The following is a 26958-nucleotide window of genomic DNA, read 5'->3' as shown; positions in this document are numbered from 1 at the left end:
AAGACAGCTATCTTGAATACTGTCACGTGATCAGATTTTATGGAATGAAAAATTACCCTCTCAAAGCGTCTATCACTCTTCCATGGGCAGGTCAATTTCAATAATCCTGACTCAACAACGACTCTTTGTGGGGAGAACAAAGCCCAGGTGTTGACAAGGCCTGGATATTCTCCAGACGGTAATGTGCCCTCAACTGTCACAAGCCCCTGTAATTACCTTTCCACAGAATCTCAAATCCCAGCGCGACGAGTCCGGACCCAGCAGGATTACGCGAGTAAAAAAATATATAACGACATTCCAAACTGAACTCGCAAAGCACTTCTTGAGGTTTCTTGCCGTTCCCGAGGCAGAAGGAAGGACTCCTACCCAAGCCCCGAAGAAAGGAATCCATTCCTTTTTTGTGGCATTTGGAGTTGCCACTGTGGTGTGGAAATGGTCGGGGTGTGGGAGAATACTGCGAACTGATCATTGGGTTGAGCTTCTGAAAGCAGTGCACACGTGCTGGAACACAGTAGCCTGGCAGGCTGACTGTTTCACCAGAGCTGTGGGAATGACTGTGATATGTGTTTTTCTCAGTGTCTGGCCCTTGGCACCGCTACCCAAACCTAGATGTATGATGGTGGCTGCCTCCAAAGAGCACATTAAGGAAACAAAGTTACTTGTGGTGGCATATGCCAATGTTGCCTGTATTTTTTTTTTTGGTCATATTTCTTTGATGGTTAATTAAGTTTTGACATGTGGTCTGGTCAGACATTTGGGATTATGGACGAGGGACAAAGCTTGGGTGGGGGCCCCTCACCCACGCACACTCTTGGTCCACCCCCCCCCCCCCCCCCAACTTAATCAAGGTATAAGAAACTTGTTCCACTTATCAGTATAAGCTACCCCCCATCCCACTCCCAAGGGTGGGCCCACATGTGGCAGAGAGTAACATCATGTTGTAGCCTATCACTTTTTCATTGGGGAGAAAGCACCCACGAAACGGGGACAACATCAGTCAGTCATTATTTTTGAACATGCTGTGACAGTTCTAAAAGGTCTTCCGGTTTTAAAACAGATGGGACCTGTGCAGGTTGTGTGTTTGTGGGGTAGGCGGGTTCTGGTGCACTCAACAGCACAGGCCTGCAGGGCTACAGTGGCCAAGGTGACACATGGCACTTGCAGAGACTCTGTTTGTTTTGTCAACACAGCACCTTCCCTCCATACCTACAGAGCACAGCTGATCTGAGCAGGACAGTGCCAGTGGACGCGCTGAAGTGCCAAGCCATGTTCATCTGTGAATGTCTGCCTTTTGGTGTTTTAAACCCCCGACGTCTTCCAGGCAGCGCTGCATGGAAGGCACTAGGGTTAGGAGAGGGTTAGGGTTAGGTGCCTTGAAGTCAACGGTCGCATCGCTGCCTTGAAGTCGATGGTGGGGGCTCAAAACACCATCAAGCATGAATGTCTACTCTGTACACTACCAGAGTTATTTGTTCTTCTGTTCTTTATTTAATGTCTTTATTCTGTTCTACATGTAATGTCAGTATATGGGGGTTAAGGTTAAAACCTTAACCCCCATATACTTGAATGCAAGTTGAATTATAACTGGAATTATAACTGGAAGCCTTATCATTATCAAAAAAACTGTGAAGAGGCAATACTGGCCAACCAAGTATTGACACGGTCGAGTCAATCCTACTATGCTCTTTGCCAGGTGAGAGAACAGTGGTAGGAGTTGACCGGAGGTCAGACCTGCAGGCTTTGCCTTACTGTGATGGCCATACACCAAAACACAAGGCCCAAATAGAGGTTCCGGTTTGCCCATACACACATTTTAGCAGAAGGAATGTCTTCACAAGCCCCAGAGAGAGATAATAACACAAATGTCTTTATTATTAATAATATTATTTATCATCATCATAATACTCTCTTTAAAAACAAAGTAAAGCAAACAAAAACAAACTAAAACCAAAGTGAACTAGAGTGTGAAAGGTTCAGAACTGGATTCAGTATTCCGGAGTAATACAGATGTGCCTGGTGAATGGGGGCATGAAGTGCGGAGCACCCAGATGTGCATGGTGAATGGGGGCATGAAGTGTGGAGCACCCAGTTCCACAGCACCTCTCCCAAGCCACACACGACCGGAACACACTCCCACTATGGCACAGAGGTGAGAAACACACCAACCAAACCATATCAAATTAAACAAAAAGGAACTTAAACAGAACCTTTTTTTTAAAAGCATTGTGTTGACAGATGTGAAAGAAAAAAGAGTTTGGTCCTGAAAGACATAGCACGTGTTGAAAAGAGTATTTTTTTCCTATCCTTTAATAGAAAATAGAACACAATGTCAATAAATAACTGTCCGTAAAAGTCCTTTTTAAAGTTTGTGATCTCATTGCTGCACCAGATGGCACTGTGTTGTGAGGAAATGACACTAAAAAGGAAGAACAGAAGCTTCAGGATAGAAAGATAAGCAGGCAGAGGAGATGGAAATAAGAGATGGGGGGGTAGAGAGAGAGACAGAGAGAGAGAGAATAAAGACAGGGAGTGAGGAATGGCAGAAAACACTAAAGTGTTCTTTCTTTTTTTCCAAAGAAACATACAATATGGGTTGTATATATGGGACATATTTGGCAATTAATGAAAACAAAATTTGGTACATTGTGTGCACACAAACGTAGATATTTTTTTAAATGTAATGTGACCATAACTCACATGTTCACTCTCACACTCATCATACGTCACCACGAGTATCGTCATCTGATGAGTGTACTCAATGTGTATGTTTTTATTTTTAATGAAGGCTGGGCAAGTTTGGCACCTTAAGGAAATCCATGTAAATATAAGCAGCGAAGGGTCTCCATCCTCTGCATCACTTAGCAACAGAATCTCCATGGAGACAACAGTCCTGGGCGTGGTGAGTCATCCGCGTGCTTGGAGACGGAGGAAGTGGTCGGTTCCCCTAGGAGCCATGGTGCACTAAGAGGGTGGCACTTTAAAGAGTGACCTGACATGTGAAGGTCCTTCCCCTCCCTCACTCACCTCCCAGGCTCATTGTTTGGATAGTACCGTATGAATATGCATGCCTTGTGCTATATGGCTGTGTGTGTGTGTGTGTGTGTGCGCGCGCGTGTGTGTGTGTGTGTATGTGTGTAGTCCAAGTGATTAAAACCACCCTTTTGTACAGCCACTCAAATGCATACACAAATCCAAACGCAATGACGGATGTGTTTATAATCTATGGCTGTGCCACAGACACACACACACACACACACGTATGCACACACACACGTATGCACACATGCACATACAGTACACACACACGCACACACACAGACTCTCACTCATGCGCACGCACACACATTCAACAGTCATCCCCATGGCCACACTTCATTGGTCAAGCACACCCATACAAGTCACTTCACGCTAGACAATCAGAACAATACCAAATATATGTTTATATATATATGCTCATATATACACACATATATTATACACATTTCTCTTTAAACAGTGCACCTTCATGCACAACATACATCTTCTGAGCATGAAATCCTTGAGGAAAAAAAAAGTGAAATCCCAAGGCTTCAGTCACTTGCCACACTCACACAAACACACACACAAATATGAAAAAAAAATCAAAAAAAAAAAAATGTTTCACCACTCATTCTTTTGGCAAGAAAATAAAGTTTAAAATCATTCAATGCTAAATAAAAACATTTTATTATAATCTCTCAATTTCATGGTACATAAATTTAGGTATTTTTTAATAGGTCTAAGTATATATAAATATGTGTGTACTGTATTCTATTTACAAAATATTCAAGAGAGAGAAATAATCTGAATCTCAAAACACGCAACATAAAAAAATGGGAGTGAATTCCATCTAGTGAATGGATGAGGCATTTAGTGGCTAAACTGCCTGTTAAAATCCCTAGACTCCCACCCAACCCCACCCAAACTCATACCCACCCACCAAACTCCCGCTAAACACAAGCGCGAGGAACACCTAGAGCGCTGCAGCACCAGTTAGAGTGAGAGAGAGAGAAAGAGAGAGGGAGAGAGAGAGACGACACACTGGAAACACGACAAGAGTGGTGGACAGGAACGAGAGTAGGTTTTCATGGCGGCCGCTGCAAGCTGCAGGGGAGTGATACGTTATGAAGGCTGACCCACCGCAAGACAGGCAGGAGGGATTAGCCCGATCGGTCTGTTGCTCTTGTAAATAAGTATTTTCCTATTTACTTTCTTTCTTTCTTCTTTAGCACAAAGTCCTACTTGTGTTCTACTCTTGTGTGTGTGTGTATGTGTGTGTGTGTGTGTGTGTTTGTATGTGTGTGTGTTCTTAAGAGTCCATCAACAGGTGTTGGGTACTTGGGATGAAAAAGACAATTGAATAGAATTACATCCAGGCATTCAGAAGAAGTGAGGCTTTGAGTTTGTAAGAATGCATGGCTTGTCACCAAAGATTCTAGAGCGCTACGCTCCGCTCTACAATCTTTGCTTGTCACTCTGAGGCGGAATTAAGTGGGAGGCATTGTGACATCATGGTGGTTTGTGTTCTTATTTTCACCACAAAGTTGTTTTGAGGATAGATGGACAGAGAGTCCCTACTGCCAACCAACACAGCGTTTCTGATCGACGTATTGGCCATGGGTGTCTGAGACAACTACCTGCATCTGCGATTCTTCTCTCACATCGAGACAGCAGATCAGATAATACAGACCTCCGTTATGACTCACATCTTGCAAAATGCCGTTTGGGGAGGGCTGGGTTTTCGGTGGTTTTGGATGGGCTTTCTCGATGCGGAAGTTCTTCTAGGGGCACATTCTTGTGTGGTGCAAAGGGCAAAGGGTGCAAAAACAGTTCTACCCACCAAGCAAACCAACCACTCACTCACTCATTCACACACTCTCTCATTCACTTCCTTCCCCATGAAGACAAAATCACCTCCGGTGAGAAAACAACGCCCAACATGAAGCCCAGGTTAAGCCCTTCCCAATCTCTGTAAACAATAAGAAACAATCAGCTCTCCTGCAGGACTTCCAGGTGAGTTCACCTGGGGCCAAAGATGGTATCTGCAGAACAGACTGGGTGGCAGGGCCTCAATATCAGTAGCATCAGTAACTAACATTGTACCCTTGGTCTACCAACAGCAGACACTAAGCAAGATCCCTATTTGTCTTTGACAAATATATTAACAAGATATTTGGCAATAGCCACTGGTTGGTGATGATGGCTAATTCATCCCAATTGCCAAGGAATACTAGTTTGGTGGCAGATATGGCTAGCTCGTAGTTCCCTGTACAGGAATCAAAGCTCTGATAAGTTTAGTTCACCAACACTGCTGAGTGTATCAGAACAGATAGGATAGCATAATATGCTGTCTGCCTGATACAGTCCTATACTGCGCTGAGCTGAGCTGTACTGTGGCGATATATTCAGTCATTGGATACAGTCACTGCAGAGAGTGACAGACTGACGTATGAGTATAACTGAAGTTACACATGTCAAGGAAATTCAGAGGGAACAGGAGTGTGGCTGAACTGGGCTAGACTGAGTAAGCAGTCAAAACACACACACACACACACACACACACACACACACACACACACACACACACACACACACATACACACACTTACACGGTCTGTAAGTTGAATGAGGCCAACATTCATTGAAACCGGGAGCTCTCTGAAATGTGCTCCATAACAACAAAAAAAGCAAAATGAAGCAGAAGTTAAACTCAAACAGTGTGAACTCTAGTGGGCACTCCTCAAGAGAGCAGAGAGGAGGGAGGGAGGGAGAGTAAGAGAGAGAGAGAGAAAGAGAGAGAAAGCAAGAGATAGAGAAAAAAAGAAAGAAAATAGAGTAGAGCGGAGGAGAGGGAGAGTGCCTACAGAATGACATACTGCTGCGGGCACTTCCACTGAACACACAGAACACCCGCACAAAGAAAAAGTACCACATATGACCAAGAGGAGGCGCCAGAGAGACAAGCCTTTTACAGGGGATACAAAATAGGGAGCTGAACAAGTGCACTCGAGTGTTGAGCGATTAACAGCTTGCTTGGCTTCATGTTGGCTGTTCCAGATTTCTATAATTATACAGACAAGGAAAATAAAAGTAAAAAAAGCAGAAGTAAAATCACAGTTTTAACAAAATAGAAAATAAATAACATTAATAATACTATTTTTTAAATGCATTTCTTTGATGAGTCTAATTAAGACCTAGGCATGTTTTTTCTCTTGTTTTTCAGGTCTCTTTCTGTAGTCCTGCTTTCCATTCATATTTTTTTCTTTTTCTCTTTTTTGTTGATGTTTATCGTCAGGTTGTAGCAGTTCTTTAGCAGAATTTTTATTTCAGCGTTATTTCGGTCTAAATTCCTTTTCTTTTTTTTTGCACCTGGGAATCCTTGAGCACCCCCCCCCCCCCCCATCCCCTGCCCCTCCTCCTCCTGCTTAGCTCTGCCCACTCCTCAGGGAGCCAATCACAGCAGCGCTGGACAGTGAGCAGGTCATGTGGGTGGGTGGGTGGGATTGGTGGTGACGCGGTGAAGTGCACAGGTGAGGCTGAGCTGAGGGTAAGGATCTGTTGGGCGGTGGCTGAGGCGTAGAGTGTGACTGGACAGCTAGCTGAAAACAGTGCAGCGGCAGGTGGGGAGAAACTCCTGCCTGGTGACGGGGCGGGGACCGCGTGTGGCAGCGTCCACTCCAGTGTCTTATTGCAGCGGGTCTCTGGGCTCTCTTCAACGTGTGACATCAGGAGAAAAACAAACCAAAAACAAACCAAAAAAAAAATATGTCTATACACACATTTGCAGTTTTGAAATGAAACGAGGAAACAAAAACGTTTCTTTTCGTTGTAAATCAGTAGTTGGTGCTGTAGTAGCTGGAACCACAGGCAGTGGAATGATCAACAAAAGATACGTGAAAACAGGAACAAAAAAGAGCTTCTTCCACAAAAGGACCCTGTGTCTTCCAGTTGAGTCTGTGCAGAGTTTTCGCAAATCCACAGAGACCTTCTCCAAACAGAGGCAACAAATGCAACACGGACACAACAACCATCAATATCCAATCCTCTCAGACAAAAAAGAAAATCTATTTAAAGGAAACAACAAAACAAATCCAAAGTGATGACGTTTTCTCCTTTAGTGGTTTGTGCAATGGAGAGAGTCAGAGAGACAGGTGGAGACTCTGGCTAGATGTCCTTTCTTGACGGCGAGGTGGGGCAGGGGGCAGAGGTGAGGACAAATGATCAGGACGGGGGCAAAAGAAGAAGAAAAAAAAAATCAGAGGGGACCGCAAGCGAACAAGGCCGACACCTGGTCCATATGTTGGTCTGGAGGTTTTGGGGGTGGGGGGGGGGGGGGTCCCGGGTGGAGGGGGTCTACGATTCAGAGGAGGAGCGTGAGCCTGTGTGCACCAGCGACCTGTAGATGGAGGAGTTGAGGAAGCGGGGATAGGAGTCCGGGGATAGGAGTCCCTGTGCATGAGTGTGTAGATCTGCAGCTGGGCGTCCTCAAACGTGTGCTGCGTGGGCTCCTGCATCTTCTTGTTGATGCCCTCGCGCACACGGGCGTCCAGACTCACCTGAGGTGCGGAGAGAGAGAGAAAGAGAGAGAGAGAGAGAGAGAGGGAGAGAGGGAGGGGTGGGGGACAGAGGGACAAAGACAAGTGAGATAAGGACAGAAGGAGAGATGTGAGATATGGAAAAAAATAGATGGGACAGAGAATGTGGGTGGATGGAGGGAGGGAGAGAAGGTGAGAGAGAGAGAGAGAGAGAAAGAGAGAGAGACAGAGAGAGAGATTTAGGGTTAATTTAGGGACAGCAACTTGCTGTTACAAATGGGCCTCTTTAAAAAGACACAATCCACAATAAGGAATTAAGGCAGTGCTACCACTCAGCTTTTTGGACAAAACAAGTAGATCATTGTCTGGCCACTGGTCATGTCTCATGTTTGCTGTGTCCTGGCGTGTCCTGTATGAACAATGGTCTGCTAGATCCCACGCTAAACACCCTCCTCATACAGTGCTCCAGCGCTACAGTGTCTAGACAGCTCTAAAAAAAATGCATGCACCACACTACACCACCAGTCTTCCTGATATGTTTAACAGAATAAGCTATCCTCGCCGTGATACAGTAACTAAGGTGGGGATCACACTGACCAGATTTTCTGTTGCTCGCCATGGTCTGGCAACAGAATGGTTGACATCATTAGTAGACATGCTGTTCAATGGGTGTCTGACTAGGATCACCATCACTGAATTGCACTTTTAATCATTCTATGTTGTTTTTGATATCTTTTAAATTATTCAATTATTATTACTTTTTGAAAATGTAAGCTATTGCCCTTTTATGGTTTTATGTACTATTACCTTTTGTGTTGTATGTTTTCTTTTTTATTCTTCGCTTTTTTAACTTTTCTTTGACTATTGCTCTTCTATGCTTTTATGTGCCATTGCTGTTAAAGCACATTTAATGACCTCTATGTATGAAATGCGCTATTTAAATAAACTTGACTTGACTTGACTAGTGTTACGCTAGATACACAGGAGCTGAGCATCATAGAAACTTAGCTCATAAGGCAATGCTTATCAGTGTAATCTTAATATAAGAACATTTCAGGCATTCTGACCAATAAAAGCAGAGTGGGACATCTACTGTATTTCACTTCACTTAGATAGAACAACAAGACAGAGTGTGTGTGTGTGTGTGTGTGTGTGTGTATATATATACATATACTGTATATATATACATATACATATACTGTATATATATATATATATATATATATATATATATATATACGTAAGGGATAATGTATAGAACGCCGGTCATTATTGGGAAAATAAGTCCCGACAGGGCGAACCGGACTCCGACGCGCAGTGGAGGGGTCTTGTTCCGCCCTGAAGGGACTTATTTTCCCAATAATGACCGGCGTTCTATACATTATCCCGCTTATTATACGGCTACTTGCCAAAACGAAAAAATAAACTCCACAATATGTCTCTTTACACTTATTTGTTACCGTTTTGTCGTGGCTTTTGATTAAACAAATAGTTTCACACAGCAACACACGCTGACCTTGAATCAAACATTCTTTAGAACACAGCTGATCAACCGTCTGCTTTCACTTTTGAATGAAGTTCCAATGCAAGAAGTGACCGGAATACTTGCGGAGTGATATGATCAGCAGCACAAAACCCGTTGCCATTGACAGCGGTAATTATATGTTTGCAGCGGTAATAACATGAGTTTATTTTACCGTAGAACGTTGGCAAATCCCATAAATGGAGCTTTCTACTAGCATTGTGAAGAGCCGTATAATAATGTATAATATAATATACAACCCGAATTCCGAAAAAGTTTACATCAGTTAATTTTAAACGAGCTCAGGCTCAGTTAAGATGGTAGCATTTCTGTCTAAATTAAATGTATTCTTTGCATGATTGGGTTTACACCAGCATTTGTGAATTGAGCAGACAATATATCAGACATTTTCCTGAGCTCATAAAATTACAGAAAAAGGTCTGATTTTTATGCAGTGCCATCTGAGGCCCAAAAGACCATGACCATCCAATATTTTTTTTCCGTCCTGTCTCTTGTTTTAAAGATTTCTCTGAATTCTATGACTATTTTAATGATATTATGTACTGTAGATGATGAAATCATAAAATCCTTTGCAATTTCATCGTAAGAAACATTGTTCTTATATTGTTTCATCATTTGCCCACACAGGGTGTGATGAATACCTCCACATCTTTACTTCTGAGAGACTCAGTCTGTCTGGAGTACTCTTGTTAATCGCCATTCATGGTTCCAGTTCACCTAATTAGTTGTGAAATGTTAATATTTTTGTTGTCTTTATCATTACACAACTTTTCCAGCCTTTTGCTGCCCCCGTCCCAACTTTTTTGGGATGTATTACTGGCATCAAATTTAATATGTGCTTATATTTTCCATGAAATAGCCCAATTTCTCTCCTTCAACAGTTGATATGTTATAACTATTCTCAAATAAATATAGGGTTGCCATGATTTGTAAATCATATAATTATTTTTTTATTCACATTTTATAAAGCGTCCTATTTTGGAATTCGGGTTGTAATATACTTTACACTTTGCACACACACACACACACTCATTCACTCAAATACACTCACTCACACACATATACATCTGTGGTGTGGGATGAACCCTGGCTAGGTGTAGAGCATAACCCTGGCCAGGTTGGAATGGTATAAGAGAGCTTGGGAGGCCTAGGGCTGCTCCAGGGGGCCTGTGGTTTGTGGTCTCTGCATTGCTGGGATATGGGGCATGGGCAGTGTGGGTTGGGTGCTGGGTGGTTGGGCAGTGGTGGGTTGGGTGGGGGGGCTGGGCGGTAGGGCAGTGGTGGGTTGAGTGGGGGGGTTGGGTGGTGGGTTGGGTGGGTGGTTGGCCAAGGGATCCTGGAGTTCCTCACTTCCCCGACATCTCCCCAGCACATCATTATCATCGCACCCACGCGAGCGGCCGGCTATTTTTAGCACGGGGCCACAGAGCAGGAGGCACGGGCAGGGGGTTGGGGGATTTATAGTTTCCTGTTGTCAACCTTTATTTCATGTTGTCCAGGGAGATTGTTTGTTTGTGTTTGGTTGAGTGTGTGTGTGTGTGTGTGTGTGTGTGTGTGTGTCTGTGTGTGTGTGTGTGTGTGTGTGAGAAATAGAGAGAACAAAACAAAGAAAGAAAAAAAAGAGGTCTAAGAGACATAGTAAATGAATATGCATTAATATGCTGAGTGTGTATGTGTGTGTGTGTATGTGTATGTGTGTGTGTGTGTATGAGAGAGAGAAAGAGAGAGAGGCTCACATTATATGCATGGATGTATAAGTTTAAATAAGTGTGTGTGTGCATGTGTTTGTACATGTGTGAATAAGTGTGTGTTCGTGTGTCTGTGTGTGTGTGTGTGTGTGTGTGTGCATGCACTCATAGGTGTGTTTGTGTGTGTGTGTGTGTGTGTGTGTGTGTGTGTGTGTGTGTGTGTGTGTGTGTGTGTGTGTGTGTGTTTGTGTGTGTGTGTGTGTGTGTGTGTGTGTGTGGTCCCCAGGAAACTGGGAGCAGTGCAGCGGCAGCTTGAAGTTGTGAGCTCTAGTCTGGCCTCCTACAACTGATGAGAGCTGACACACACAGCCCCCAGCACTCCAGCTAAATAAAGCAGCAGCTCACACTCTCACACACACACACACACAGAGTACAGAACACATACAATCCACATCACACCAGCCCCCAGCTGACTACCAAAAAATAGAGCACACAACACAACGTACATCTAATGCAAACATGACCCTTTCCTCCCTGGCCACAGACAGGCTATATACTATCTATATATATATCTATGTAAACACTTTAGTATCTCTTTATGTCTAAACACACAAATGCTGCCTACACAAGCAGGCGCACAGTCTACCCCCCCCCCTCTCTCTTTTCAATTCAATTCAATTCAAGGTTGCTTATTAGCATGACTGTAGGTAGAGTGTTGCCAAAGCACAATTAAAACAGCATAACAATTAGAACAAGGGAAACAGTAACATGTAACATGACAAATTGCGTGTATACCCTCAGTTTCTCTCTCTCTTTCATACACACACACACACACACACATGCATGTGATCACACACACACACACAGACAGACAGACAGAATACACATTCTCCCTCTCTCTCTCTCTCTCTCTCACACACACACACACACACACACGCACACATGCATACCATAGACTCCTAAATAACATCACCAAGCAAGAGTAGAAAAAAAATGGACTCATTGGATTAACTAAACATCTGACTTACACTGTCTCTTGTACACACACACACACGGGAGACATGCTGGAGAGGAAAGCAAGAAAGAAACAGAAGTAGAAGAGAAGAAAAAGAGAAGGAAGAAAAGACGAGCAAGATAGAGATGAGAGACTAAGAGAAAAGGACATTAGAGACAGCTAAGGCAAATGATAAGAGAAATACAGAGAGAGAGAGAGAGAGAGAGAAGATAGAAAAAGACTAAGGGAGAGAGAGAAAGAGAGCAGAGAGAGGAACATTCATGTCATTGTTGTCTTTATTGGAACCATGAGGGAGCGCAGGAGCAGCAGGAAGCCTTGAGGGGGCCCCGGTCCTCCAACAGATCACCCCCCCCCCCCCCCTACACACACACACACACACACACACACACCCTATCCCGCCCGCCCGGCTCCACTCAGCTGGGGCCCCCAGGGGCCAGTCAGCACCAGCAAGGGGCCCTGTGATAGGGAGGCTCCCCACACACTGCAGCCAACCACCAGACAGCTAGTGTCACAGGGATCAGAGATGAGGAGAGAGAGAGAGTATGAGAGAGAGTAAGAGAGAGTAAGAGAGAGTATGAGAGAGTATGAGAGAGTATGAGAGAGAGTATGAGTAGAGAGAGTAAGAGAGAGTATTCAACATAACACTGCTCCCCAGCCCCAGTCTGTTACACCATGTCTCCTGTTTGTTTTGTTTTGTTTTGTCCTGTCTTGGTTCTCCTATGCACGTGTACAGACAATGGTCTTGTATGGTTGTGACGTGCTGTGTGTGTGTGTGTGTGTGTGTGTGTGTGTGTGTGTGTGTGTGTGTGTGTGTGTGTGTGTGTGTGACGAAGTGTAACAATGTTTGTAATGTACATGTTTATATCATTTTGTATTTGTATTTTCTTTAATTACTATTATTCCTGTGAACGCTTTGGCAATGCATCATATGGTTTGTCGTGCCAATAAAGCATATTTGAATTTGAATTTCAGTAAGAGAGAGTATGAGAGAGTATGAGAGAGAGTATGAGAGTAAGAGAGAGTATGAGAGAGTAAGAGAGAGTATGAGAGTATGAGAGAGTATGAGAGAGTATGAGAGAGTAAGAGAGAGTATGAGAGTATGAGAGAGAGTATGAGAGTAAGAGAGAGTATGAGAGAGTAAGAGAGAGTATGAGAGAGTATGAGAGTATGAGAGAGTATGAGAGAGTATGAGAGTATGAGAGAGATCGTATGAGAGAGTAAGAGAGAGTATGAGAGAGTAAAAGAGAGTAAAAGAGAGTATGAGAGTATGAGAGAGAGTATGAGAGTAAGAGAGAGTATGAGAGAGTATGAGAGAGTATGAGAGAGATCGTATGAGAGAGTATGAGAGAGTATGAGAGAGAGTAAGACTTCAGGAAGAGCCTGATGTAAGTGTTGTGTTGGTGAGCTCACTAATAACCAGAGTTCGCTATAATCAGCCATACAGTATAATGCCACACACAACACACACACCTCCTCGTCATACTCTTCAGGGTTTGTCCTGCATCCTGAATCTTACCTGCTTTTAACAAGATTTGATTCCTGCAAAACTTTTCAGTGTCTTTCTCACACTGTCTCCATTTATGAGCGTATTTGGAGCCTACACACCAGCACTAGGATTATACAGTAGTTCATCTAAAAGGCAGATTCATTTTTGCATAACTTCATCTATCCATATATCCTCTGCTATCTCTTACGTAGATATTTCTACCCTTTAATATATATCACCCCCGTATACTGCTCAGCATATAATAAAAGTTACGGAAACCAAAAGCAAACTGTTTGAAAGCTAAGCATTCCAGTGTGTGAGTCCCTGTGTCGTGGGCTTCTGTGTGCTTGAACTGCCAGGACAAACACCATCTGACAGACTCTCATATCCGACACATGCATCATTCCATTATCCATCCATCCACCCATCCATCCTTCCATCTACTCTCTGTACCAGAAGCCCAGGGCCACCTGCTGCACCTCCCCACTCCGAAGCCCGACACGCCGTGCTCAGGACAGCAGTGTGCAGCCAACGAGGGAACAACAAAGGCTGATCCCAATTGAACAAGTTGTATAAATAGGGGTTTAACTCAATTCCAATTCAATTTCTTAAAACAAAAAGCACTTGTTGTAAAAGCTGCTTACAGGAGGGCTTTCCCCTGCCAGTTCACCCCCCCCACCGTCCCCACATCACCTCACACTCGGCCAGACTGTCCCCAGCCGACAGGGGCATCTGTTCTGGGAGTAGTTTTAAAAATAGCGTGTCCCGCGCGTGCGAGAGAGAGAGAGAGGGAAAGAGAGACAGAGAGAGGGAGACTTTGACTTTTAAAATCCCTTTTATTGAACCATACTATGGATCAATTACTCAATCCCCATTAATATACACGTCTTCCATCATCAGCAAAATGGATCAAGCCTTTACCCACACACCATTTACGTCCAAACCAACTAAGGTTATTTGTAACTTGGAAAAAGGCATATTCCACTCTGACCCTCGACTCCACTAACCCTTTAAACATTTCCACTAAATTCACAGAGAGGGGGAGAGAGAAAAAGAAAGAGAGAGAGAGAGAGAGAGAGAGAGAGAGAGAGAGAGAGAGAGAGAGAGAGAGAGAGAGAGAGAGAGAGAGAGGGACAGAGGGATAGTGGGATAGGGTTGGATGAAGAGACAGTGTCTAGTCTCCAGACACGGTGAGAACAAACTTTGGATGTCAGAACATAAATGTCACTCTGGTATACCTTCAAGGGGGGATGATACCTCCAAGTCTGCCTCTATGTGTCTCTTCTGTATCAAAGAGTGTTGGCGGGGTTAGGCCCAGAAGTGAAAAGGAGGGGGTCAACCTCCAGGCCAAACCCGTTCCTTTAGGCCCAAACAGCCCACAGACACCAAAATGGGATCAAGCCCAGAGAGGAGTCATCACGTCTTCTCATGCCCTCTCTCCCCTTTGATGTTTTTCACCGTCCTTATAAATAGAGGGGCGATAGCTGGCTAACTCCAAGAGGGACATGGATCCAGTCTTAGTGTGTGTGTGTGTGTGTGTGTGTGTGTGTGTGTGTGTGTGTGGCTGGGCTCAAGTCAAGACTGGACCTGTCCTGAACTGACCCCTGGCCCAGACAACCTCCACTGCACAGCGATCCCAAAGAGCAGTGACATAATTAACAGCTTTCTAAACACATGTCATAGTCAATAATGCATAAGGACACTCTCAAGGAAAATGTTGGAGGGTGTGTGTTTGTGTGTGTGAGGGGGCGGGGGGTTGTACTCCAGACAGACAGACAGACAGACAGGCTGAGTGAGACCAAACAGCGGCAGATGAGAGAGAGAGAGAGAGAGAGAGAGAGAGAGAGAGAAAACGAGGGAGAGGGAGGGAGAGGGAATGAGTAAAGGAGACAGAGGAAAAGTAAGTGAGCTAAGTTTGTATTAAATAGACAGAGAGAGAGAGGAATAGAGAGAGAGAGAGGGAGAGAGAGAGAGGAAGAGAGAGAGTGGAGAGAGAGAGAGAGTGACAGAGGATGAGTGGGCGTACACAAACAGAGGAGAGGTGTCGTGGCCTGCGTAAGTGGCCGGGGCATTAAAGAAGCATTTCCTCTCCTCCGCTCCCGCTTTCATGTGCCACTGGGCCACGGCCACGGGGGCCTGCTGGGCCACTTCAAAGTTTGATGTGAAGACGGCGCACTCGCAAATCCCCCCGCTGCGCGCACACACACACACACACACACACACACAGCCTCACACACACACACACACACACACACACACACACACACAGCCTCACACACACACACACACACACACACACACACACACACACACACACACACACACACACACACACAGCCTCACACACACACACACACACACAAACACACACACACACACACACACACACAGCCTCACACACACACACACACACACACACACACACACACACACACACACACACACAGCCTCACACACACACACACACACACACACACACACACACACACACACACACACACACACACACACACACACACAGCCTCACACACACACACACACACACACACACACACACACACACACACACACACACACAGCCTCTAGGGTTAGACCGGGGTGGTGATCAGCAGCGGGGGACACAGACAAAAACACAGTAACGCACATACACACACATATACACACTCTCTCTCTCTCTCTCTCTCTCTCTCTCTCTCTCTCTCTCACACACACACACATACACACGCATGCAATCACATGTGCACACATACATATCAATACACACTCAAACATGCACACATAGTCATAAAATGGCAAAAGTACTACAACAAATAGTTATAGACATAAAAAATAGTACAACACACACACACACACACACACAAGCAGACAGACAGAGTACACAGGCAGAAACACACACACACACACACACACACACACACACACGCACACACACACACACACACACAGATCTTCTCCTGGAACACTTTATCCACTCAAAGCCCCAGATATGTAGCAGAGATTCGTGCTAAAGCCAGTCGGGCTAAATTATGGTTACGGTTAGGCCACTGGCCAATGGTGCATCGGCCGCACTAAAGACAGGCCTTCAGGGTGGAGGGAGGTCACCTGTCTGATCCCTTCATGAACACGCTAAACGCTTCGGCATTACCCAGAACACACGCCACCCCACGACTCCTCGCATGCTGAAGTCATTACGGGAGATGCTAGCACTAGTAATAACGCTGTTTGCTCATTCAGCAGCGGTCAGAAGTATCGCTGTGCAGATAGCCGGTCTCATATTGCTGTGTGTGGACGAGCCATGACCAGAGGCAGAGCTGTACTTTTTCTGGGGTCAAATTTTGGGTCACTTACGTGACCTTCATCGCACTGAGATCTGCGGCGGAGACACTTCCTCTCCGGTGATGCATGCTACAACACTATTGATGCAAGCTTCTGTGATGTGCAGAGCTAGAAACTGAGCTATCCGATGATCAGGAAACAGCACCAACCCACAAGCAGACCCATAGTGTGTGTGTGTGCATGTGTTTGTTTGGTTTGTGTTTATGTATGTATGTATGTATGTATGTATGTATGTATGTATGTATGAGTGTATCTAGGAATGTGTATGTGAGAGAGATTGAAAGACTGAGTGCAAGTGATTTATGTATGCCAGGTCCCCCTTACCCCAAACACACACACACACACACACACACACACCTCCTTGGGTGAGAGGATGGAGATGTAGTCCTCGTAGATCATGCGGGCCTTCTCCTCCACAATGCTCTTGTTGAGCTCCTTCTTGAGCTCCTCGCAGGCCAGCCAGAAGAGCATGTTGTCCTCGCTGTACTCCGTGCGCAGGAACTCACGGAACACGTTGCGGCCCGCCGGGTTCTTCATCAGCTTGTCGAAGGACTGCGCCCACAGCCGCATCTCCTCTACCGTTGGTTTGGGGCTGAGGGAGGGAGAGATAGAGTTGGTGGGTGGGAAAAAATTATAAAGAGGGAGGGAAAGAGATATATATTGGTGCAAGGAGAGAGACAGGGAGAGAGAGAGAGAGAGAGAGAGAGAGAGAGAGAGAGAGAGAGAGAAAGGGAGGGTGGTAAAGATCAGAAAAAATGGGGGATAGATAGAGTAAGGGAGGAAGAGGGGAGGAGGAGACAAAAGAGGGAATGTAGGGGAGGAGGAGGAGGAGGAGAAGGAAGAGGAGGAGGAGAAAGAAGAGGAGGAGGAAGTTGATGAGTAAGAGCAGTGCAGATAGTGTGAGTGAGTGAGAGATGAGAGAGTAGGAAGTCGCAGACAATGAGACGGAGAGGAAACCGAAAGAAGAGAGGAAGAGATTGACAAAAGTGATAAACGTCTGTGGGCTCAGACAAACAGGTCAGATAGACACACAAAAACAACAGCAAATGGGTGCACACAAAAAAACACATGCATGCACGCATCGCACACACCGTGATAGCGCAAAGGAACACACCACCCAAAGGAAGCAAGGCTGCTGATATGATGCAGGATAACATGACTTTGGTCTTTGTGGGGGTTTTGTGTGTGTGAACAACTGTGTGTGTGTGTGTGTGTGTGTGTGTGCGTGTGTGTGTGTGATACAGTTAATGTGCATTCATTTGTGCTACTCCTCATTAATGTACCCAAATTATACACCTTGCCCATTTACAGTGAAAAACATTTACTGAGCGTTTATTTAGCGCTTGGGTGTCATATTACCCTGGGAATCCAGAGTTCTCGAGGGAGCACAAATCTAATTTGCTCAGCGAGTCACTCTGGCAATGAATAATGATGCATGTTACTTTTGCCCCTTGTATCGCGGGTAACCAATCACATTGGTGTATCTGATATACGCGGGCCAGAGCTAAACAGATGACAGTCGTAGTGTTATCCAATTGCGTCGAAGTCTGGAATCAGTCAGTAAACATTGGTCGTATAGTGTTATCCAGTTGCGTGCAGTGAGATTTTCAAGTGCATGCTTGGTACCGCCCCTCGAGTTGGGCCATTAGATTATTCGTGGCCAGACCCTTAATTTTTCGGATTTGGGACTGGAATCTCCAGGCTAGTGTCATATGGGAATGCACTTTAATGTTAAACAACAAATGTTAGACTGTGTGTGTGTGTGTGCGTGCGCGCATGTGTGTGTGTGTGTGTTTGTGTGTGTGTTACTGAGGATGTGTGTGTGAGTGTGCTTGCGTGTGTGTGTGTTTGTATGTGTGCGCATACTTACCAAGGTTCACAGTTTGGTATGGTCTCCAGCTTGGTGTCCTGGGACGTTTTCCTGCCGTGCCTTTCGTCTTCATTCCTAACAGTGAGACTGGAAGGTGGTGAAATGGCATTGAAAATGAACAGCAGCCACCGGCTAATGGGCCTGGCCACACAGACAAACACACACACACACACACACACACACACACACACGTACATACACACAAACACACGCGCGCACACACACACACATGCATGCACACACACACACACACATGCACCCACACTACAGGAATAGTAACATGATAGGTAAATCATATGCTCTCACACACACACACACGCATGCAAGCATGATGTAACATAGTGGGGAGGATGTGCATGCACAGTTACACACACACACACACACACACACACACACACACACACACACACACACACACACACACGGTCTGTGGCTGACCATGCTGGTGAGGAAGACCCACCATGGGTGCGCCTGCAGTCTGAAGAGAGCTTGAAGGACTGCACCACTATGGCTGACCTCAAAGCCCCAACGGGAGGCGCCTAGAGCACTCCAGAGAGTGTGGGACAGATCTGAGGTCAGCCACACATCTAGACATCCTCTCCATAGCTTGCTAGAGAGCCATCAGCTGCTGCCTCTAGACCACTTGAAGCTTGTGTGTGTGGGTGTGTGTGTGTGGGGGTGTGAGTGTGTGTGTGTGTGTGTGTGTGTGTGTGTGTGTGTGATACATGTCTACATGTACTAATTCAGGTTGTAAGGGCCCATACATTTTTTTCAGAACTATTGAAAATACTTCAGCATCCCAGCACAAACACCCATGCTCTCTTTCTTTTTTACACACGCGCCCCCCCCCCCCCACACACACACACACACGCGCCCCCCCCCCCAACACACACACACAAGTTGAAAGGTTCACAACTCCGGCATACACACACAGAGAGAACACGTCTGCTATATGAAAGAATCAGCACATCTCACGACTATGTTGTTGAGAAATTAAGTGTGTTCAGCCTGATGTAGGGTGTAGAGCATAGGGGGGTATGGGATGGACCATGTGTTCAGGAAGGGGGGGGGGTTTAAGTCGGGTCATACCATGAGCAGCTACAGCAGCAGCACCAGCAGAAGCAGCAGGCGTTGGGCCGCTGGGACGAGCCCTGCGCCCGACCGGGGGACGTCTCGCTGCGAGCCATGGGAGACTCGCGGTCTGCCGGGACAGGGCCTGTGTACTGCAGCCATCCAACAAAGATGCACGCGCGCACACACACGCACACACGCATGATGATAGAGAGAGAGAAAAAAAAAAGAAAGAGAGAGATAAAGGTAAGCACTTAATCACTGTTTCATATTAATACACACAAATAATAGCAAAATATGTTACACAACCACATACAAACACAAACAGACAGACATACAACCACACAACATCAAAGAAACAAATGTAGTTCAGCATGACATTAGTGAATAATGAGACACTGTAACAGTTTGATCTGGTCTAAGAACAGCTATAGTACAGTAAAATTATCTGTGTGTGTGTGTGTGTGTGTGTGTGTATGTGTAGGTGTGTGTGTGTTTCAGATTTTTTAGATTCAGAGTTTTTAAACCAGTCCTCTGAGGTGTCTGAATGACCTGAGAGGAATGGATCGACAGTCACAAGTGACCCTGACTCTCCCTCTCCACAAACCCCCCCACTCAGCAGAGAGATACAGGATGAGGGACAGGTCACCTGACCAATCATCAGACACGTAGGTCACACCAGACCTCACAGCCAATTGCAAACCAGTGGGGCATCAGTGCAGGCGGGGTATGGGAAAAATCTGTGCAGGCCTGCGAGCCTTGACAATATGGAGCAACACCTTTGTGATACCTCATCACGCACAAAGCGTATGTGCAAGATACAAAGACGGCACACACTGACCTCTCTCAAAAACAGAGGAGATAGTACCAAACAGATGATAAAGCAGACACATACCGATGGAGGGAGGGAGCGAGGGATGAGAGGAAGAGAGGCAGAGAAAAAGGGAGATATAGAGGGAGATAGAATGAGAGAGAAAAAAGAAAGGGAGGGGGGCATACAGGGATACTAAGCAGTGTGATACATCATGTGACTATGCAATGAGGGCAAAGACATGTCTTTCTTATCACACACACACAGACACACACACGCACACGCACACACACACACTCTCTCTCTCTCTCTCACACACACACACACACACTCTCTCTCTCTCTCTCTCACACACACACACACACACACACACACACACACACACACACACTCTCTCTCTCTCTCTCTCACACACACACACACACACACACACACTCTCTCTCTCTCTCTCTCTCACACACACACACACACACACACACACAATCACACCTACAGTGTAGTGTGTGGTGACCCTTATGTCAGGGTAAAAGGCTGAACCAGAGGGCAGGGGGAGGGCACCGAGCATTTATAACGTTGCTACAGATGACTCTGCTGATTTAAGAGGTTATTTTTAATATGCTAAAAAGCACCAGCCATAATTCTCTTCCAATTACATTTGGCCCAGCTGTCAGGAATAGAGGACCACTGTCCCCAAGTGTGCATGGCCCATCTGAATGGCACGGACAATAGAACGGCAACGAGAAAGAGAGAGACAGGGAGGGAGAGAGAGAGAGATGAAGAGAGAGAGAGAAAGATGAGTGAGAGTGTGTGTGTGTGAGAGAGAGTGAGAGAGGGAGAGAGAGAGAGAGAGAGGGAGAATTACTGAGTGCATTAAAACAAAGGGTTTTTGTTGCCTAATGACCTGAATGGAGTGCAGAGCCATATTCAAACACATGGGACTCACCACAGGCTTCTGAGTCTGACTGCCCATGTGTACAAACACACACACAAACACACACACACACATATGCTCTCCCTCTCATAAGTGTACTGCTGCTGTACTCACACATACAAACATCTTCTCCTTGCACATCCTACCTTTAAGGCTCTGTAATAAGACTCTGTAAAGCATGGCATCAATTATCATTTCCTATGCTGAAGATCTTCAAATATACTGTACCTGTCCATGAAGCCCTACGAATTACCACCACTATGTAAACTTCCTTAAAATATATTAAAATTGGACAACAAACAACTTGGCTGTAGACCCTCAACATCTGAAAGGCACACTATCTGGCAACCAACTTATGCTCTTAGGCCTCTCACTGACAAGTGATAAGGATCTTGGTGCAATCATCAATCAGGACACTTTCTGTCAACTTTCACATGCTATAAAACATATTGCAAAAAAACATTGTTTACTTGACTACTACAATGCATTACTTCTCAGTGTAGTAACAACTCAACAACCCCCTCCCCCACACACACACACACACACCATAGCCGCTTTCAGACACATCCTCCGCAGTATATGTGGAGCTTTGCAAACGGAGGTCCGACCCTTTGGGTGATTCAGATAGGATGCTAACGTGTTGACATTATGCACAGAACACGCACATGAACAGAATCTCTGCATGTTCTTCACTTTGTTCAGACACAAGATCATTTACATAATGTCCGTCAGAAATACTACGACGGGAGTAGAGCTGGCTAAGTTCGGAATTCCAAATAGCTGGTTATGTTATTCGGATATAGGGCCCAACCGCTTAATATACCAATTTCAATTTCAATTTAATATCACTTATAGAGCGCCAAAACATTGCGCGTCTCATGGCGCTTTACAGAATGTTAAACATATCCCGCAGAACATGCGGACTTAGGTCTGAAAGCAGCTCATATCAGCTGGGTTATGCTCAAGGTTCCTTCCTGTCAAAAGGAACTTCCTTGCCACCGGCACCATTGCATGCTTTAGGGGTCCGGGCTCTGGGTTCTAGGCAATATATAAATAGAAATTAACTCAATTGTAGTCAGTGACCCGGGGCTGTAGGCAGGTCGGGGGCAATGCTGTTATGTGGTTAGCACTTGGATTCTTTTGATAACAAAAACAAACGGCCAGACACAAGGGGATTGTGGGAATTTCAGATATGCATCTGTCCAGTCCGGAGTAGCCCTTTCGCGTGCATGGGCTGCCGTCATGCTTTCACACAGGCACTTAATTGAAGTGTGTGTGTGTGTGTTTGTACACACATGGGCTGCAGTCATGCTTTCACACAGGCACTTAATTGAAGTGTGTGTGTGTGTGTGTGTGTGTGTTTGTATGTGTGTGTGTGTGTGTGTGTGTGTGAGGGGGCATGGATTAGTGCCCCGCTGCTCATTCTCAGACACTGGGCCTTTCTCCCAACTGTCTCTCACTCTCACATCCTTTAGCCCATTTTCTCTGTCCTGTCACTGCTGGTGCACTCATCAGCCCCTGCTCTCTCTCTCTCTATCTATCTATCTCTTTCACTCTCTCTCTCTTTCACTATCTCCTCACTCTTCTACTCTGTTCCTCCTCTCTGTCTCTTAACACATCTCTTTTCTCCTTTCATGTTAATCTTGATTTGTTTAATCCACACCTTTTCTCTCCTATGCACACACACACACACACACACACACACACAGCTGTTGATGGGGGACTCAGAGGCGTCACCAGGGGTGCCGTTTTCATCTGCTTCATATTTTCGCAACAAATCCCGGGCCGTTCGTGACCTTTCCCTGAGTTGCGCGGGGCCTGTTCAGCTCAGTGCTCAGCTCTGCTGGCCGGCTCAGACACTGCTGTGGCTATTTATAGCAGCCCAGCGGATTGGCAGTCGTCTATGCCTCCATTCCTCTTTTTTCTCCCCGCTCTTTTTAGGCTCTACTTAGGCTATTTATTTTCCATGACTGGGTGACAGGGTCACCCGTGATGCTCACTTGCTAAATTGTTGGAGTAAAGAAAGGTTGAGGTCTCAAAGGGGGGAGTATATATATATATATATATATATATATATATATATATATATATATATATATATACGTGTGCTTATGTCTGTGTGTGTGTGTGTGTGTGTGTGTGTGTGTGTGTATTTGTGTGAGCAAAAGAGACATGCTCAGCATGTTTATGTATTTATGTGAGAGAGTGTCTGTCTGCATGAGTGTGTGTGTGTGTGTGTGTGTGTGTATTTGTGTGTGAGAAAGACAGGGACAGAGAGTGAGTTTTAGTGTGTGAGAGTATATGTTTACATGAGGGAGAGTGCGTGTGGGTCACAGATGGTGTGGGGGACTCCTTGGACAAACACTTTTTTCAGTCCCTGTCAGACCAAACAAATGTTCGCCTCTCCCACTCTCCCTCCTTCTTCTCCTCCTCCTTCTCCTCCCTCATTCCCCTTCTCCTCCTTCTTCTCCTCCCTCATTCCCCTTCTCCTCCTCCTTCTCCTCCCTCATTCCCCTTCTCCTCCTTCTTCTTGTTCTTGTTCTTCTTCTTCTCCTTTTCTGCCACCGTCTTCTCTTTCATGGTGTAGCGTTTCCCTCCAGAGAGTCACGTCGTGTCTGAGTTTATTAAAAGCCTTGAATGTTTGTGTTCTTATCATCTCACAGGGCCTGTTCCACACTGCCTCACAGCAACATGGGGCTATTTCTGTTTGGAGAACACACACACACACACACACACTCTTTCTCTTGTGACATTGTTCGTGCCCTCTTCCTAGGCACACCATCTTGTCCAAATGTTCACAGCCCCCACCCCCCCCCACACACACACCTGCTGATCCACCCAACCACACACACAGCTCCCTCTCTGGGCTCATTTAAAATGTACACAAATGGCCATAACGTACACATCGTATGCATATACATCAAGCTGCTATATGCCTTATGTGCGTACCCATAAACAACCATTATACCAGTAGGCTGTACTCATATACTGATACGCACACAAACACATGAACGGATATACGATATACACATGCACAGTTAACCTTATCATCCTTAGGCATCAAGTATACACTAACACATTCCTATGGCATAAATCCACACACATAAACACATGCAAACACACACACACACACACACACACACAGGGAAAGAGAGAATACCATACCGTCTCATCTCGTACCCAATACACAGCCGTAATCCCACCAGGTTCAGAAAGTGCAAGCATTCCATACAGCCCCTGTTCCTGAGGACTGCCTCTTATCACACAGCTCCCTGTTCTACCACAAATTGATGTTCCAGAGCACTAACACCCCCCCCCCCCTCCACACACACACACCTCCCAAAACACACACACACACACACACACACACACACATACACACACACACGCGCGCGCACACACACACTTCTCTCAAGTATTCTCCTACAATTATGCCAGGGAATGGGTCTGTCTTTTTTTTGTTTGTAGACTGTGGCTAACTATCTTGACTGAATCAAGAGTCTTGGATGGGTTGCGACAGGATCTTGTTCTGGCTTAATAAAGTTTTGAGATAACAGTACATTTTTTTTTTTTTTTTTAAACATTCAGTATGCATTTGGAAGCTCACTCACTAGTGACGACATCAGCACAGTCACACCTTGTGGTATTGCAATACAAGCATAAACTTGAAATACATTAACTGGATGACTTGCTGACGAGTATGATAACACCTGAGATACCGGAGCTGGAGTTACAGTACAGATGCCCTTCCACTGAATCAATGTGGCACCATGGCTATGATAGCCTGCTCGGACTTGCGCCGTTCACTGGAGAAGTTCCGAGCTGTTACACACACTGACTGTCTGGAATTGTATTGTTGTATGTATTTCCCCCATTATTAGCAAGAAGCTTACACAAACAGCATATGGGGAAGGGGTAACTAGAAGTATGTCCATTTTCACACCTTATCATGCATGTCAACATAGATTTTCGGTTCGACAGCTAACATGATTGAGAGATGAGAGAGATGAAGTGATTGTGTGGTTGTGTCAGTGTGTGTGTGTGTGTGTGTGTGTGTGTGTGTGTTTGAGTGTGTGTGTGTGTGTGTGTGAGTGTGTGTTAGAGTATGTGGGCCAGTTTTCACAGCTTTGGGTTTGGGGCCTGCCTGGTCTCCCAGGGCCTGACACTGGCTCTTAGCCCCTTAGCACAGAGAGAGCTGATCTGGCCTAATCTCATTACAACGGCCCTCAATCCTGTTTGCCGAGGATAAGCACCGGCCACAGCTAGCCACTGACCAGCCACACTCAGACAGAGAGACAGAGAGAGAGAGAGAGAGAGCATGAGAGTTAGAGTGAAAGAGAAGAAGGAGAGTAAGGGAGGGATGAGTGTGTGAGAGAGAGAGAGAGCATGAGAGAGGGAGAGAGAGACTGAGAGAGGCTGTTTGAGAGCCAGGGCTCAGACTGTGTATGGGCTGCAGCTAGCCACTGACCACCAGCCACATTTAGAGAGAGATAAAGAGATAGATAGATAGATAGATAGATAGATAGATAGATAGATAGAGATAGATATATACATTTAAGGCTAGTCCACACGTACCAAACCGATCTTTTTTTCCTCCGTCTTCCCTGGAACCGTATCAAGAATATTTGCGTCCAAATGGATCCATCTCAACACGACTCAACACGTTACTTCATACCCCAGGCCTATAGGTGGCACTGTTTCTTTACAGAAATTGACCAAAACTTGCGCTTTACAAACAGACAGAATAGGCTACGACGAAATGGCTAGTGCAAGGAAACCAGAATTGTTTGTGTGGACTGATGGTGAACTGTCAACTGTAGTCAACTGTAAAACTAATAAACTTTATTTTACGGTTTGTGAAGGGTGCAGTCCCGTCCTTTATTTGGCTAAAGCAGGTAGGCCTACTAATCACCTTTACTTTCTTTGGTTGTAGCATAGTCCGTGATTCACATTAGTTTTGGCTATCACCGCAATTAGGCTACTAAACGCAAGGCTTACCCAAGTTCTAGGCTATTCTGTCGCCACATTTATAATATTGCTATAAAACCTTCGTTAGTAACAGTCAATACTTTTGCCTGCATCAAATCGCGCATTTGCATTCAGTGTGCTACCATCGGCTTAACGTGAGTTCTTAGTGTCTTATGCTTATTTCACTCGACTGTGAATGCATGTATATATGTTGTAAGACATGTAAAATAAATGAATGACACTGGCACTACGCACAAATTAATGTAGCCTAAACTTACACCGCACTTTCCTAATAACTTAAGTTCTCTCGCGTCACTGACAGTAGCTAGAATGCATAAAAAACACCGGGAAAAACAGTGTTCAGTCCACCAAGTCATAAGCTATCGGCGCTGCGCAGCACCAGTTGTGATATTTATCTTACGGAGTGTAATCGTAGGTAATGTCATGTATGAAAACTAGTATTGTTAGGCAATACTATAAGTGCAAGTCCAGGACAGCTGAGGTGTGGCGATGACATCATCGATATGCAAGCAGGATGTGCGGTTTCGCTGTCTAAACGAATTCAAACGGGCTACGGTTTCAGATATTTTCACTCTGGGACCAGGTTTCAAAAAGGTGCGGTTTCTGGCAGTGCGTTTACAGGATTCGTTTGGATGCTCGGCCAAGACGAAGCAAAACCTCTGCGT

General features: G+C 45.3%; 1 protein-coding gene across 1 annotated transcript in view; it reads right to left on the bottom strand.

Annotated features, from left to right (window-relative positions):
- Positions 1-3420: 3420 nt before the first annotated feature.
- rgs19 (regulator of G protein signaling 19) overlaps positions 3421-26958 on the bottom strand; it is a 40036-nt gene continuing 16498 nt past the window's right edge. The window contains 5 exon segments of the mRNA XM_076275612.1: positions 3421-7464; positions 7467-7574; positions 16979-17213; positions 18492-18578; positions 19581-19714. Of these exon segments, the coding sequence (XP_076131727.1) occupies positions 7372-7464; positions 7467-7574; positions 16979-17213; positions 18492-18578; positions 19581-19714 (657 nt within the window). The 3' untranslated portion in view covers positions 3421-7371.

Source organism: Alosa pseudoharengus, unplaced genomic scaffold (assembly GCF_046254945.1).
Source record: "Alosa pseudoharengus isolate Yale_2024_CS ecotype anadromous, Long Island Sound unplaced genomic scaffold, YU_APseudo_1.1 YU_APseudo_1.1_scf_9, whole genome shotgun sequence".
Taxonomy (NCBI): Eukaryota; Metazoa; Chordata; class Actinopteri; order Clupeiformes; family Clupeidae; genus Alosa; species Alosa pseudoharengus.
Note: the sequence above shows the minus strand (reverse complement) of the source record. Positions and strands in the feature narration are given on the sequence as shown.